General features: G+C 48.4%; 1 protein-coding gene across 1 annotated transcript in view; it reads right to left on the bottom strand.

Annotated features, from left to right (window-relative positions):
* Positions 1 to 9442: 9442 nt before the first annotated feature.
* Positions 9443 to 14905, bottom strand: part of LOC310648036 (vomeronasal type-2 receptor 26-like) — a gene marked incomplete at both ends in the record, with an annotated part of 41311 nt that continues 35848 nt past the window's right edge. Inside the window, 2 exons of the mRNA XM_083375666.1 lie at positions 9443 to 10353; positions 14377 to 14503. Of these exons, the coding sequence (XP_083231792.1) occupies positions 9443 to 10353; positions 14377 to 14503 (1038 nt within the window). The remainder of the gene's footprint in view (positions 10354 to 14376; positions 14504 to 14905) is intronic.

A 14905-nucleotide genomic window follows, 5' to 3' on the forward strand; every position in this document is an offset into this window, starting at 1 on the left:
TGCAAGCTTTATGGGCGCTGAGAGCCTCACTCACGCCAACATCACGGGTGCTCTCAGCCCCACTCCCGTGAGCAAAGGGTGCTCTTTTTTTTTATTGAAAAGTTTTACAATACATTTTATCTTTAACAATGTGCTTGAGTGGACTGCATTATTATATGCTACTTCTGCGAAAGGCAGTAGGTCCGCCCAGTCGGACTGCTGAAAATTAATAAAGCATCTCAGATATTGTTCAAGTATATTATTAAGTCTTTCAGAAGCTCCGTCTGTCTGAGGATGGTGACTAGATGACAGTCCTTGGGTGGTTCCTAAGAGGGATAAAAATTCTTTCCAAAATGCCGACGTAAATTGCACCCCTCTGTCAGATATGATGCGTTGTGGTACCCCGTGCAATCTGTAAATATGCTGTACAAAAAGTTTTGCTAATGCTTTTGCGGTCGGGATTTTTTGGCAAGGTATGAAATGCACTTGCTTAGAGAACAGATCTGTGACAGTCCAGACTACGGTGTTTCCATTACTTTCTGGCAGTTCTACGATAAAATCCATGGCTATTTCTTTCCATGGGGCTGAGGGGTTTGCCACCGGTTGTAACAGACCTGGCGGTTTCCCTTGCAGTGTTTTGGCCATCGCGCAAATTTGACAGCTACCCACATAGCTTTCTATGTCCTTTTTCATAGATGGCCACCAAAATTGCCTTTTAGTTAAGTGTAAGGTTTTTACAAAGCCAAAGTGTCCTGCTGATTTTGTATCATGGCACAGTTGCATGAAATTGATTCTCTGTGTGGCAGGTATATATAGCTTCTACCCCACCCATGGCAGTCCATCTTTAATTGTGCACACATGTTTATTTTTCTGGAACCATTCATCACTTTCCAAAGATTTCCTGAATTCTATTCCAGTTTGGCTATCTACCTTCGGCTTCATTTTTTCTTGTGCCCTGGTGGTGACTGGTGCTGCCAGTTGTTGTTCCGGTACAAGTGGTTTAAAGTCAGTAACTCTTGTGCTGTTATATTGGGGCATGCGGGATATTGCATCTGCCAGGAAGTTCTTTCCCCCCGGTAAGTGTTTGAGAGTGAAATTGAATCAGTGAAAATGTTGGGACCAGCAGGTTTGCTTAGGAGTGAGCTTCCTGGGCGTTTTTAGTGCTTCCAAATTGTTGTGGTCTGTCCAGACCTGGAAAGGTATTTTATTTCCTTCTAAAAATTGGCGCCATCTTAGTAATGCCCACCTCAACGAGAATGCCTCTTTTTCCCATATTGGCCAGCATTGTTCTGTTTCTGTGAGTTTTCTGGATGTGTATGCGCATGGTTGCAACGTCCCCCCATCATTTTCTTGTAATAGTACGACTCCTACCACTACATCACTCGCATCTGCCTGTATTACAAAAGGTTTGTCGGGATCTGGGTATTTTAGGACAGGTTCAGCAGAAAAAAGTCTCTTTAGCCTCTCAAATGCTGCTTGACATTCCATTGACCATTTCAGAGGCTGGCTGGGTTTCACAGGTGACCCCCCCCCCCTTCGTTTTCAACAAATTTGTGAGGGGCATGGCTATTTGGCCAAATGCGGGGATGAATTGGCGGTAGAAATTTGCAAACCCCAGGAAACTTGGCAATTGCTTCTGTGTGCGGGGGGGTGCCCACTCTAGTACTGCCCTGACCTTCTCAGGGTCCATTTCGATGCCCTCTGGAGATATGTGATATCCCAGGTAGTCGATTTTTTCCTGATGGAATTCACACTTCGATAATTTAGCATATAAGTGGGCAGCTCGCAACTGCTTCAGGACTGCTCTGACTAGTTTGATATGTTCCTCTTTGGTTTCTGTGAAGATAAGGATGCCATCGAGGTAAACCAGGACCCCCTTATATAGGTGCTCTCTCAGCACGTCATTAATTAATTGCATAAAGACTGCGGAGGCCCCTTGCAGTCCGAATGGCAATACTTTGAATTGATAGCACCCCATTGGGCAGTTGAATGCAGTCTTCCATTCGTCTCCTTCCTTATTCCTAATACGGTAGTATGCTTCCCTCAGGTCTAGTTTGGTAAAAATCTTTCCTTTCGATAGGTGGGATAGCATATCCTTCATTAGGGGAAGGGGGTACAGATTACATTCACTAATTGTATTTAGGTTCCGGTAATCCACACACAAGCGGAAAGAACCATCCTTCTTCTCCCTGAACAGAACCGGGGGGCCACTTTGGGTTTGGCAGGCTCAATAAATCCTCTTTCTAAGTTTTTCCTTTATGAATCTTTCCATTTCTGCCATTTCCCTTGGGCTCATGGCATACATCCTGGGTTTTGGGAGTTTTGCCCCAGGTTTGAATTCTATGGTGCAGTCTGTGGGGCGGTGTGGGGGGGAGCTCATCTGCTCTTTCCTCACTGAAAACCTCAGCCAGGTCCCTGTATTCCTCCAATATCTCTGGTAACCCCTTCTCTTTCCCCACTGCTGCTGTCTCCTCCCTCTGGGTTGGGGGGGTGTTTGGGGGTTTTATGTTTTCCTGTTCCCCTTTTGGGAAATTGAGTTCTGCTGTCCTCCAGTTTATCCCGGGGTTCCATTTCTTCAGCCATTCCAGTCCTAGAATCATTGGGCATTCCATGCCTGGGGCCACTATAAACGTTATGTCCTCCTCATGGGGCCCCAGTGATAGGTGGATTGGTAGAGTGGCTAGGGTAGCTGGTCCCCCCCTGCTATAGACCCATCTAATTGACTGAAGGAGATTGGTTGTTTTAGCCTCCTCACTGGGATGCTCAGTTCCTCCACCAGTGTTGGGCTGATGAGGCAGCGGATGCAGCCAGAGTCTATCAGAGCTTTTGTTTCATTGGCTTTTGGTGCAGAGGAAGCTAATATAGTCACTGTCTTAAGTATGGGTGGAAGAGGTCCACTTACCAAAGGTTCTCCCTCTGAGCTGTCTTCCGAGGTGTCCACCGCCCCTGCGGTGTAGGCCGGAGTCCAATCCCAGGTTTTGGCAGGAATTGTGGACTCTACAGCCTCTGTCCCCTTCATGGAAGATTCTTTTGGGTTGCCTTGAGACTTCCCCAGCTTTTTGGAAGATGGTGCCTCTGTTTTGCGTGGAGGGGCTTTCGAACAACATTCTGCAGCACGGTGGCCCTCTCTCCCGCAATTGAAACATCCCTTTGATTTTTTAGCCGTGGCCGGTGGGTTTTCCCCCTCACATGTTTGCTCGAGTGGCAGGCAGCCCCATGGTTTTCCTCTGCGTTGTCTCTTCAATAGGTCTATTTCCACTTCCTCCGCCAGGATGTACCAGTCGTCGAGATGGTAGGGGTCTCCCCAAGGCAGGCAAGCGTCATACAGGTCATAGTTTAGACCGTCTTTGAAATGGCTGAGGAGGATGTCTTCTGGCCAGTTCAGCTTGCTGGCGATGGCTCGGAATTCTTGGGTATATTCGGCCACTGTTCTCCTGCCCTGCTTCACCGTTTTGATTCTCTCCCGGGCCTTCCGGTCAGCCAAAGGGTCCTCGAATCATCGCCTCAAGGATGACATGAATCGGTTGAAGTCGTTGAGTTCTGGGGCATTGGAGTCATGCAGGTTCACCACCCAGTCTGCAGCTGTCCCGTCCAGGGCAGATTGCACAATTCGGATGCGTGTTTTGTCACTGGGGATGTCCCGTCCGTACTCTTCCATGTAGCTGAGGACTTGGGTTAGGAAAAATCCCAGTCGTGATGGCTCCCCCTTGAACTTTGCTTCCAGGGGTGGGAATCTTTGGCTGGAGCGTTGTCTGCGCCGCAGAGTGTATCACTCCTCATCTCGATCCCCATCTGTGGGTCTGGGGGGGTACCGCTGAGTCAGTGGCTCCTGTTCCATTGGATGGCCCTGGGGTTTCAGGTGTTGGATCCCTTCCATTACCCCTCCAGTTGTGACCCCAGGTGTTGTGTCGGTTGCGGTTTCCAGCTCTCTCCTCCCTTAGTGAGCTCAGGGTTATTTTCATCAAGTCAATAGCTTTTTCCAGAATCCGCTCTTCCTCACTGGTGTGCAGGGAGTTCTCCATCTCTTGTTTCCATTCCGGTTGGTGGTCGCTCCGTCTCAGGGTCACTTCTCCCGAAGCCTTTTCCCACTCACTTTTCCTTCCAACGCCCATCGACCACTGGGGTTTTCATTCATGCTGCTGCGCCTTTTCCTCCCAGGAGGAATATGACGCTTCAGCTTCCCAATGTTTCTGGGAATTCGGCTGGGAGGAAGGCTCCTTCTCCGTGGGGCTTCCCTCCCTTCTTGCTTCATCATCAGACATCATATTTATTTGCAAAGTCCCCCGGTAAGGTTCCTCTTCCCAGGTTGACTTTCAATGCAAGTCCTGTCTAATGTCAGGACCCACCCCAAACCACGTCTTAGGAAGACAAAATTCTTGGAGTCAAATCTATTCCAAAAAGAATCTTTACTATGACATGCTTGGTTGTAGGAAACGAGACAGGACTTAATATTATTCCATGAAGTAAACTCTTATAAAGAGTTCCCGGTTTAACCCCCCTTAACCCATTTGGTTAGTCCCCCATCCTTTATCTCGTATCATCCCTCTCGTGGGAAAAAGGAACTTAGGACCCTTCATGTTTATTGCTCTCTTCCATGACACAAGCCAGATGCTAGCCCCCGCTTTTGGTTCCCCAGTTCAAAAGGCTTCTCCTTTCCTTTGGAATGCCTAATACCGGTTCAATACACATCTATTCTCTTCTCTTCGGGAGTTGGCAGAATCCATGGAATAATGTTTGAAACATTCCATTTATGAATATGATATAAATGGATTCTGACAGATGCAGACCAAGGAAACGTGGAATTAACCAAACCACCTTGAGCCCTAATAACCAACTTTATTACTGGGGGAAGGAAAAAAATGGGAGAGAGGCTGATTTGTGTTGTTGTTTGTTTCGTGTTATCTTTTGGGGTTGCTGCAGAAGCGGCAAACTGAAACCTGGCCATATCCTGAACACCAGCGGAGACAGATTGGTGTCGATGCAAGGCTGGGCTTGGCAGGGGAGGGGGATCGGCCGGACGGCTGGCCCTGATTCTCCTTCCTGTGCCTGATTTAGCTCAGCCGTGCAAGCCTTGCAAAACCTGATCCTGTGCACCGGCCGGCTGGAGGAATACTAGGCTCTGGGGAAGAAGGGGTGCTGGAAAAGGCTGCTGAGCCCGGACCGTCTCTTTGATGCCATCTCCCACCTGGTCGGGTAAGGCATCCAAAGTCAGAAGAGCTTGGCTGTAAGTGGGGAAGAGAGGGAGGGGAGAGGGAGGGAGGGGGAAAGATATGGACAGAGGGAGAGAGAGAGAAAGAGAGGGAAAGGGAGGGTGGGAGAGGGAGAAAGAAAGAAAGGGGGAGAGGGGAGAGGAAGAGAGAAAGAGGGAGAGGGAGGAAAGCGGAGGGGGAGAGAGAGAAAGGGGGAGAGAGAGAAACAAAGAGGAAGTAGAAGGGGTAAGAGGAAGAGAGAGAAGGAGGAGAAGGGGAGAAGGAGACAGACAGAGGGAGAGGGAGAGAGGGAGTGAAAGGGAGAGGGAGGGGGAGAGAAAGAGGTGAGAGAGAAGGGGAGAGGGAGACAGAGTGAAAGAGGGAGAGAGAGGCAAGAGAAGAGGGAGGGAGGGAGTGAAAGGGAGAGGGTGGGGGAGAGAGAAGAAGAGGGAAGAAAGGAGAGAGGGAGAGATGTGTCGACAGAGAGAGAAAGAGGGAGAGAGAAAGGGAGGGAAGGGAAAGGAGAGAAAGAAAGAGGGAGAGGGAGGGAGAAAGAGGGGGAGAGGAAGAGAGAGAAGGGAATCAAAGGGGGGGGGGGGTCAGACAGCCACTAACCTTTGCAGTGATTTGCATCCATTTGTCTAAACGTTGCAAGATCCAGACTTCTGTAGCCCATTCAGTATCCAGAAGCATTTTCAATATCCAGCTGCTTATTTTTAACTTGGTTTGGGTTTGTGTTTCGAAACTCTCTTTATTCTTGAAGGGTGGTGAAACACCCAGGGTTGAAAAGGGGGGTGAGCAGCCATAAAAAGTCTCTAAATGGAGTAACTCATTCCATCTCTTTATCCATAATTCAGATAGTGATTCTTCTGACTAACCAGCAGATCTGGTCTGACCTCTCCGTACTTGATCTTTCAGAACCTTGTTCACATTATCTTCAGCCCAGCTGAAGATGATGTACCGAGAGGCCAACGCATACATGTGCCACTCGGACACAAAGGTGAAGACCATCGGGATGGCTTTCTTCTCGGAGGTGAGCAGACGTTGTGGTGCACCTCCACCTTCTGGAGGCCAAGGAAAGTGGCCCTGGGTTCAGGAGGGCTTTATTGTGCGACACCAGAAGTTACGGAGACTCCGTCACTGGAGGCTTTGAGGAAGAGGCTGGACAGTCTCAAGTGGTGGAGGCTCTCCTTCTTGAGACGGGGGTTGGACCAGAAGACCTCCCAGGTCTCCTCTTATTCTCTCAATCAGTGGAATGACTTCTGGAGGGAGGGAGGGAGGGAGGGAGGGAGGGAGGAAGGAAGGAAGGAAGGAAGGAAGGAAGGAAGGAAGGAAGGAAGGAAGGAAGGAAGATGAGAAAGATGGAGGAAAGTAGGAAGGAAGGAAGATGGGAGGGAGGAAAAGAGGGAGGGAGGAGGAGGGAAGGAAGGAAGCCTTGATGACCCCAAATTCTATTTCCACTTTGCATTGTAGGCAGTTTTGTACACGTCCAACTATCATTTACACTAACTTTTGCCATACAGTAGCCTCCACATATGGCCATAATGGACCCTCCAGCGGTCACTAAGTGAATGCAGCAGTCCTTAAGCCAATGCCGTGCTCATATATTTAGGATGAACCAGATCTTTTCGTGGTTTCCTTCTACAGGGAGTCCTCAACTTACAACCACAACTTAGCCCCAAATTTCTGTTGCTAAGTAAGATGGTTGTTCAGTGAGTTTTGCCCCATTTTACGACCTTCCTTGCCACAGTTGTTAAGTGAATTTGGCTCCCCCTCTGACTTTGCTCGCCAGAAGGTTGCGAAAGACGATCACCTGAGCCTGGGACACTGCGACCACCATAAATATGAACTGCCAAGCACCCAGATTTGGACCGCACGACCGTGGGGATGCTTTAACGGTCGTAAGTCTGAAAAATGGGCATGCATTCTTGGCTACAGGATGTTCTCTGCCCTGCGTGCCTTGGTGGCCCTTAGCACCTCTCCGGTGACCCTGAGGACATGGAGAAACGTCCGGGTGGCCTCCAGGAGTCTCTGAAGGAAGGCAAGGAGTATAAATCCTCCCCTTCCCCACCCTCCGGTCAGAGCAAAAGAAGCTTCCTGGAGGAGAAGCGAAACGTCTTCAAAGGAAGACAGGAAAGTCCCGTTGCCTGGACTTTGGGACAACCATGACCTGGATGGCGGAGAACCTCCATGGGCATTTCTCTTAGTAGAAGTTCCCAGGAACGTTCTTTTCCTTTACTCTGCTGATGCTCAGTATCTCTGCTCTTGTTCCTCAGCTTGTGTATCACGGCCGAGAGTGGAGAACCTCTGGAGGTTCTCCATGAAGGTCTGGGCTTCCTTCTGCAGCACCCCTTCCAGGTAAGAGACGGGAGGGAGGAAGAGAGGGACTCTGGAGGTAGTAGTTGGGGTGACCTCCCTCTCTGGGAAGTCTGCAGTGCTGGGAAGGATAGAGGAAGGAGAAGGAGAAGAAGACCATCACCAGTAAGAGGATGGGATGGGATGGGATGGGATGGGATGGGATGGGATGGGATGGGATGGAATAGAATAGAATAGAATAGAATAGAATAGAATAGAATAGAATAGAATAGAATAGAATAGAATAGAATAGAATAGAATAGAATAGAATAGAATAGAATAGAATAGAATAGAATAGAATAGAATAGAATAGAATAGAATAGAAAAGATGGAATGGAATGGAATGGAATGGAGTGGAATGGAAGAAAAAAGAGAAGAGAGAGGAGAGGAGAGGAGAGGAGAGGAGAGGAGAGGAGAGGAGAGGAGAGGAGAGGAGAGGAGAGGAGAGGAGAAGAGAAGATAGAAAAAAATAAAATAAAGAGAATAAAATCATTTATCTGAAATGGTATCGAATAGCACTCCTGACAAGCAGGGGGTTGAACTACAAGACCTCCAAGGCCCTTTCCAAGTGGGCCGAGGTTCGTGCCAGGGAGGAAACTGCCCAAGAAGTGAAGGATTTTTCTTGAAATAATTGATCCAAAAGACCCTGAGGAAGTGGAGTCTCTGTTGGGCCTTTCTGGCCACCTGGGTTGTATTAAAGCCATATGCAAAGGATCTTGTATCAGAAAAGGATAGATTACTTGGGTCAAGCTCTCTGGGGATACGTTTTGGGACAGGTAGGGGCTCTGCTCTTGATTGCACCTTTCTCTCCTTTCCAGATGAAATTGATGAAATTGAGTGGTTCTCCATTTATATCAGGAAATCACTGGCACTTCTGAGAATCTCTGAATTTCCAACTGTTCCTGTTCTTTGTGTTAGAAACAGGAAGCGGATTGATTTAGCCCATGAATTATGGATCTCCTGCTTCTGCTTCTGATGCTGCCTTTGTCCCATCCAATCTCTGGGAAGCTTAGAATGAAGTGCTTGCTGAGTTCGGAGCACCAAGATGAAAAAGGACCATGGAGCTATTACTTTCAACCTGGCTCCTTCAGTCTCCTTCATAAGTCTTACAGAATGATAGAGTTGCACTCCCTCCATTTCCAATTCTAACACTCTCCTTTTCTTCTTATTTCACCTACCTCTGTATTTCAGGACCTGTCTAATTTCCTAAATGATTTAAATTTCCATGGCTTCCCTCTTTTGTCTTTGTGGAAGAGACTGAAATCCAAAAATGGGGTTGAAAAAAATCTGAAGGAAGTGGGAAGGGAGTTGGGGTCAATCTCACAGTACTCATCCTATAGGGATGCCCCAGCTGTGCTCCCTGGTCACAGATCAAAAATTGTGAATCCCACTCCTAACACCAGTTTCTGTGGAAGGAAACAACCAATAATCAGGCTCAATGCTGTTATTATTTATTTAATAGGAATTTCCCTTTAAAAAACACTGGGAGGAAATCCTACAGACAAATATACATTTCAGGAAAGGAGGACAAAATAATAATAATACACATACATATTTAACAGATGATATAAGCATAAATATTCATAATTAGCATGGCTAAAGTCATTTCCTCACCCATATACTTTCCTATCCTCAAGAAACTGTGTAAATAAAAACAAACATCTAAGTGGCATTTCCAAGGCAGTTTGAATGAAATGTATTGAGAAACAAGCTGTTAAGGTTGTTCTATATATTCCTTCCATATTTCTATATTTCTAACATGCTTCCATTCCTCCAAGAAATTGGTTTCCTCACAATCTTCCAGGCACCCATCAATTATTTCAAGAAAAATCATTGGCCCACTCATATATGGAGAACAGCTTGGACCATTTTCTAGATTTCACCTATTAAAACAGGTTGAGAGCTGAAATTCCTCTGCATCACATTTCTACATTTCTTCTGGCTGTAAGCTGCTCCTTTGTGTTCAGGTCTGGTCTCAGAATGATAATGTAGCACTTGGGGATGAAGATGCAGACCAGCAGACCAGCGCTGGAGGCCAAGATGGAGAAGACCTGCACAGTCACCATGTATTTCCCTTTGGTGCTCAGGTAGGTGGGCACAAAAGTAACCCAAACACTGCAGAAGACTAGCATGCTGAAGGTGATTAGCTTGGCTTCGTTGAAGGCCCCAGGCAGATTCCTGGCCAGGAAAGCCACCGTGAAGCAAATGGCAGCCAGGAAGCCCATGTAGCTGAGGTTTACATAGAACATGACAACAGCTCCTTCGTTGCATTGCAGGATGATTTCTCCAGGCTGGGAGTGGGGGTCAGAGTCAGGAAATGGGGGAGAAACCCCCAGCCAGATGGTGCAGATGATAAGTTGGACAGCAGAACAAGAAAGGATGATGGAGTTGGCCAAGCTCTTCCCCAACCATCTCTTCGCTCGGTTTCCTGGTTTTGTGGCCAGGAAGGCCAGCACCACCATGATGGTTTTGGCCAAGAGAGAAGAAATGGCAACTGAGAAGATGATGCTGAAAACCATTTGTCGGAGAAGGCAGGTGGCTTTTCTTGGTTGACCAATGAAGAGAGAAGAAGATAAGAAACAAAGCAGGAGGGAGACCAGGAGGATGTAGGAGAGGTCCCGGTTGTTGGCTTTGACAAGGGGAGTCTCTCGGTATTTAATGAAGATGATTAAAACAAGGTCTGTGGTTAGGAAGGAGAGTAGGGCAAAAAAGACCAGAATGATGCCCAGATGTTCTTCATAAGACAGGAAGGTTATAATTTTGGGGATACATTGGACTTGTTCGTCATTTGGATATTTTTCATCCTGACACTTGGTGCATTTTTCTGTATCTGAGAAAAGCAAAAAGTAATATTTATTTTATAATATTGTCATGGTTGCAATTATGCTAATCTATGCATCACAAATTGACATCCTGACATCAGTAATGGGGGGGAGCAGTGGGGATCAGGATGCAGGGAGGGAACCAGGAGGAATTGAAACCAAGCTGTCCCGTCCTATGAGAAGCACCAGCCATCTCAAGGTCACAGCAAAAGAATGCAGAGCCAGTGAGCACACAAAGATAGGGACTGTATCTTTTGTGGGGGGAAATTTCAGATCCAGCTATGCCACTTTGGCTTTAATAAAGTCTGTTTTGGGTTAATGATGGGTCAGGGGTTTTTCTTTCCTAATTGACCAAGTTGGGATGGCTGATGGATATTTAATTGGCTTGCAGAAAAAGATTGTCCTGCAAATAATCTGGAATGAAAGGTAATATGGATGCAATCATGTGTACCCATAACAATCTATATCACCTCCTGGACCAGCAACATCTTCTCTGTGATCCTCAAGAGGAGGCCCATGTAGAACCCATTGCAATAATCCTTTCATTAGGTGGACCTAAGACAATTCATTAAGTTTTAAAGAACTCAGATCTTTCTAGAAAGGTAATACTAGCAGGACACATGCATAATATAAAGCAGGGCTTTTCAACCAGTACACAAGCATCTGGCTGGTGGTGCGCAGCGTTGCCTTCCTCCCCCCCTGCTCCCCCCCTGCTCCGCTCCTTCCCAGCTCACTTGCTGCCAGAAAGCATGCTGCTTGGCAGCGGCTTGCAGGAACCCTACAGAGGGCGCGCGCAGGTGCAGAGCAAGCCCCCACCCTCCCCAGGGACTTGTTGTGCAGCAAACGGATTGACTTCTGATTGGCGCTTCTTCGGTGCACACATGGCCTGGAAGGCGCGTCGGAGTCCCAGGTACCTGTAAGGCAATCGGCCTGCTCCTCCCCCATCGCTCGCCAGCCCCAGGAGAGCCCCGCACGAGCACCTCGCCGACTGCCGAACCCTGCCTTTCGAGCACGAGCGGCCTTGCCATGCTTGCCGTTGGCCGCCTCCGTGGGTGCCGCTCTAATGCAGAGAGGGAGAGGCCGGTCCTAGTTCGGCCTGCCACCCTGGGGAGAGCCCTGCGCGAGTGCCTCACTGGCCGCCAAACCCTGCCTTTTGAGCAGGAGTGGCTGTCAAGCCCCAGGCTTGACAATCAACTAATGGGGGGGGGGGGAAATCCATGCAGCAACCTGGCTAACTAGCCTGCCAGCTGCTCGTTGCTTTGCCGATCAGCGTGACTCAGCTGACCCCAGGCTCCTGCCTGGCTCGCTTGCGGAAAAGAGGCTGCTTACTAAGTGAGCCAGGCAGGAGCCCAGAATCAGCTGAGCCACACTCAGAAGTCACAGTCAGAAATGCTGATCCCAGGCTCCTGCCTGGCTGAGACTCCAGATTTGAGCAGCCGACCAGAGGAGAACACCGCTGGTCAGCTGGGAGGCTGGGACTCTGGATCCAACGCCGCTGGCCGGCTGCAAGTCCTGGCGGTCAGCCCCGGCACTGCTGAACAGGCAGGAGCATCCGCAACCTTCTTTCGGGACTGCCAGTCAGCTGGGAGCCCAGGGCTTGACAGCCGCTCCTGCTCAAAAGCACCAGCACTCCCAGCTGACCAGCGGTGTTCTCCTCTGGTTGGCGACTCAAATCTAGAGTCTCAGCCAGGCAGGAACCTGGGATCAGCGTTTCTGACTGCGACCTCTGAGTGTGGCTCAGCTGATTCTGGGCTCCTGCCTGGCTCACTTAGCAAGCAGCCTCTTTTCCGCAAGCAAGTGAGCCAGGCAGGAGCCTGGGGTCAGCTGAGTCACGCTCAGAAGTCGCGCTCAGAAATGCTGATCCCGGGCTGCTGCCCAGCTCATTTAGCAAGCAGCCTCTTTTCTGCAAGTAAGTGAGCCGGGCAGGAGCCCAGGTGACACCGGTGCTTGCGGCTTTTCTGCAGCGCAGACCTGAGGGCTGCTTCATTCCCACTGAGCCTCTCACAGGACCCGGGCTGCCTGCACTGGTGGGAAACGCGGCGCTTCTTTTCCTGCAGCGGTGGAGCGCAGGCGTCGCTTGGCAAAGACTCTGCAAGATGCACCTTTGCAGCGGGTTTCCCCTTCTGTTATATATTGGAGGTTTGAAAGGCAAGCTGCTCCCAGAGTGTAAATGTAGAATCAAAACAGTGAGAGTGACGCAGCTCTCCGACTCTCTGCTTCAGGCTAAAAGAGTCTCAAAGTTGGGTCCAGAGATTACTTCGCCCGAAGGAAGCGTGACTTGGTGGCAATGCGGGTTTGTTTCCTTTGGAGGAGGGAGAAAAGTGTAGCTTTCTTCCTTCGGCCAGGTGCAAATGTAACTTAAGAACGGTAGCAGTGCGACCAGAAATGGGTATCTCTTGACAGCGCTGGGGAGAGCTATGGGAAGGACGATGTACGTTGAGAGGATTGGGGAACCTGGTTCAAATGTTGGACTCTGGTAGGAGAAAAACGACTGGGAGAAGTAGCCAGTTCATAATGTACGTGCCTGAAAACAGGAGGTGAACCAGTGACATCCCCACCCTGCCTGTGTGTGCGCGCAGAGGCTGAGGCGTGTGTGCTCTCCTCTGCCTTTGTGCGTGCACAGGAAGGGCCGTGATGTCAGTGGTTTTACTTTGCCCGGCCGCTCTGTGTGGATGAGAATGCGCCGCTACCTGCCAAAACCAGGCTGGGATCTGGGTGGCGTAGCACAGGACAATGGGAGGGAGGGAGGGAGGGAAGGAAGGAAGGAAGGAAGGAAGGAAGGAAGGAAGGAAGGAAGGAAGGAAGGAAGGAAGGAAGGAAGGGAAGGGAAGGAAGGGACAAAGAGGGAGAGAAGGAAATGAAAGAAAGGGAGGGAGGGACAATGGGAGAGAGGGAAGGCACCCATCCCAGTCCCACTGCCCTCCACCAGAGACTCACGGATCTCCCCTCCCACAGGCACCCCACAATCTGAGTGATGACCAGGCCATTGATCACATGACCCTGGGACACTGAATGTGATTTACATTCGGATTTACAAGCATCCGAATGTAAATCACATGACCCTGGGGATGCTGCAACAATCATAAGTGTGAAAAATGGTCATAATTCACTTTTCAGTGCCATTGTAACTTCGAACAGTCACTAAGCGAATTGTTGTAAGTCGAGGACTACTTGCACTTTATCATTTTTTTCCTTTTTTGGGGTCACGTTTTTGACACCTTGCTGGGTGACTGGTGGTATTCGGATATTGCCTTATCCTAAAAGTGGTACAATGGGTGAAAAGGTTGAAAAGCCCTGATATAAAGCATAAGAGACATTTTCTCTGCTATTAGCAAAACTTGCCCACTCTGCCATACCCTCCTTCCATCTCTTTTCAGCCTCTCCTTCGAGGTTTTTTTTCTTTAATTTCCTTTAAATAAGAAATTGCACAGGTTGAAAATGAACAATAAAATAGGTTGTCAGAATCCATTTATAACCCATTCATAAATGAATGTCTAAAATATTATACTCCTCCCTGGATTCGGCCATTTTCCCGAGGGGAGAAGAGAAGGTGTTTATTCAGCCTGCCTGTAGGCTGTCTTCAAAGACCAGGGAAAACCTTTTGAACTGAGGACAACAAAGGGAGGGAAGGGAGAAGGAGATCTGCTTTGAATCTCCATTTGAATCTGAAAAGGAAGGAGGCAATAGTCATAAAGGCACGGGAAGATGTGCCTTTGACACCTAAGTTAAATTGATGTGGGTCTGACCAAATGGGTTTGAGGGGAGGGGGTTGAACCGGGAACTCTTTATAAAGTATCAAAGTGTAACACAATGCCAGATCCTGTCTTGTATTTCCACAACCGAAAATGTCCTAGTAAAAACTCCTTTTGGACAAGACCTGGCTCCAAGAGTTCTTTATTTTCCTAAGATGTGGATTGGGGTGGGTCCTGACATAGGTTAGTGTTAATCTGTCTTTTAACTTGCACTGTCATGAAAACACTCTAGATGGATGCATTTCCACAAACCCTTCCATTTTCTTTGGTGTCACCCACCTTCCTGAGTGGAGATGGTCCCCTCTGGACAAGGAACGCAATCGTAGCAGCAAACTGGCTCTCCTTCTCGAGCCCTCTTGACAAATCCAGGATGACAACTTTCCACACATTTGGACTGAGGCAGGGACTAAGGAGAAAAACAAGGAATGCCAAGGAAAATGTGTTAGGACTCACCATCCATGGAAAATGGAAGTAGACATGGACCTTAGCTAAGTAGTTTCTATTCTTCACTTAGACAAATATGAAATCTCTGACTGGTTCCAAATAGTTGTAGTTGTATGGGCAATTTCTTCATTTAGCTCCTCCCTCTTGCTTTTGCAGCTAAGATTGCAATAAAGGATTTTTCTACTTAATAAAATCTGGAGGGATGTAATAGATGAAATATTTAAGAATTCAGTGACAACCAGGGGGTTCCTCCTCATACCCTTATAAACACACATTTCTCCCCTCTAAGAAAACAATCCAGTTTCTGCTCCCCAGATTCAATGCTCAGTGAATGTCAACGATCTTGAGGACTAGGCTTAGCTCA

The sequence above is a fragment of the Vipera ursinii genome (genome assembly GCF_947247035.1).
Source record: "Vipera ursinii genome assembly, chromosome: 17".
Lineage (NCBI taxonomy): Eukaryota > Metazoa > Chordata > Lepidosauria > Squamata > Viperidae > Vipera > Vipera ursinii.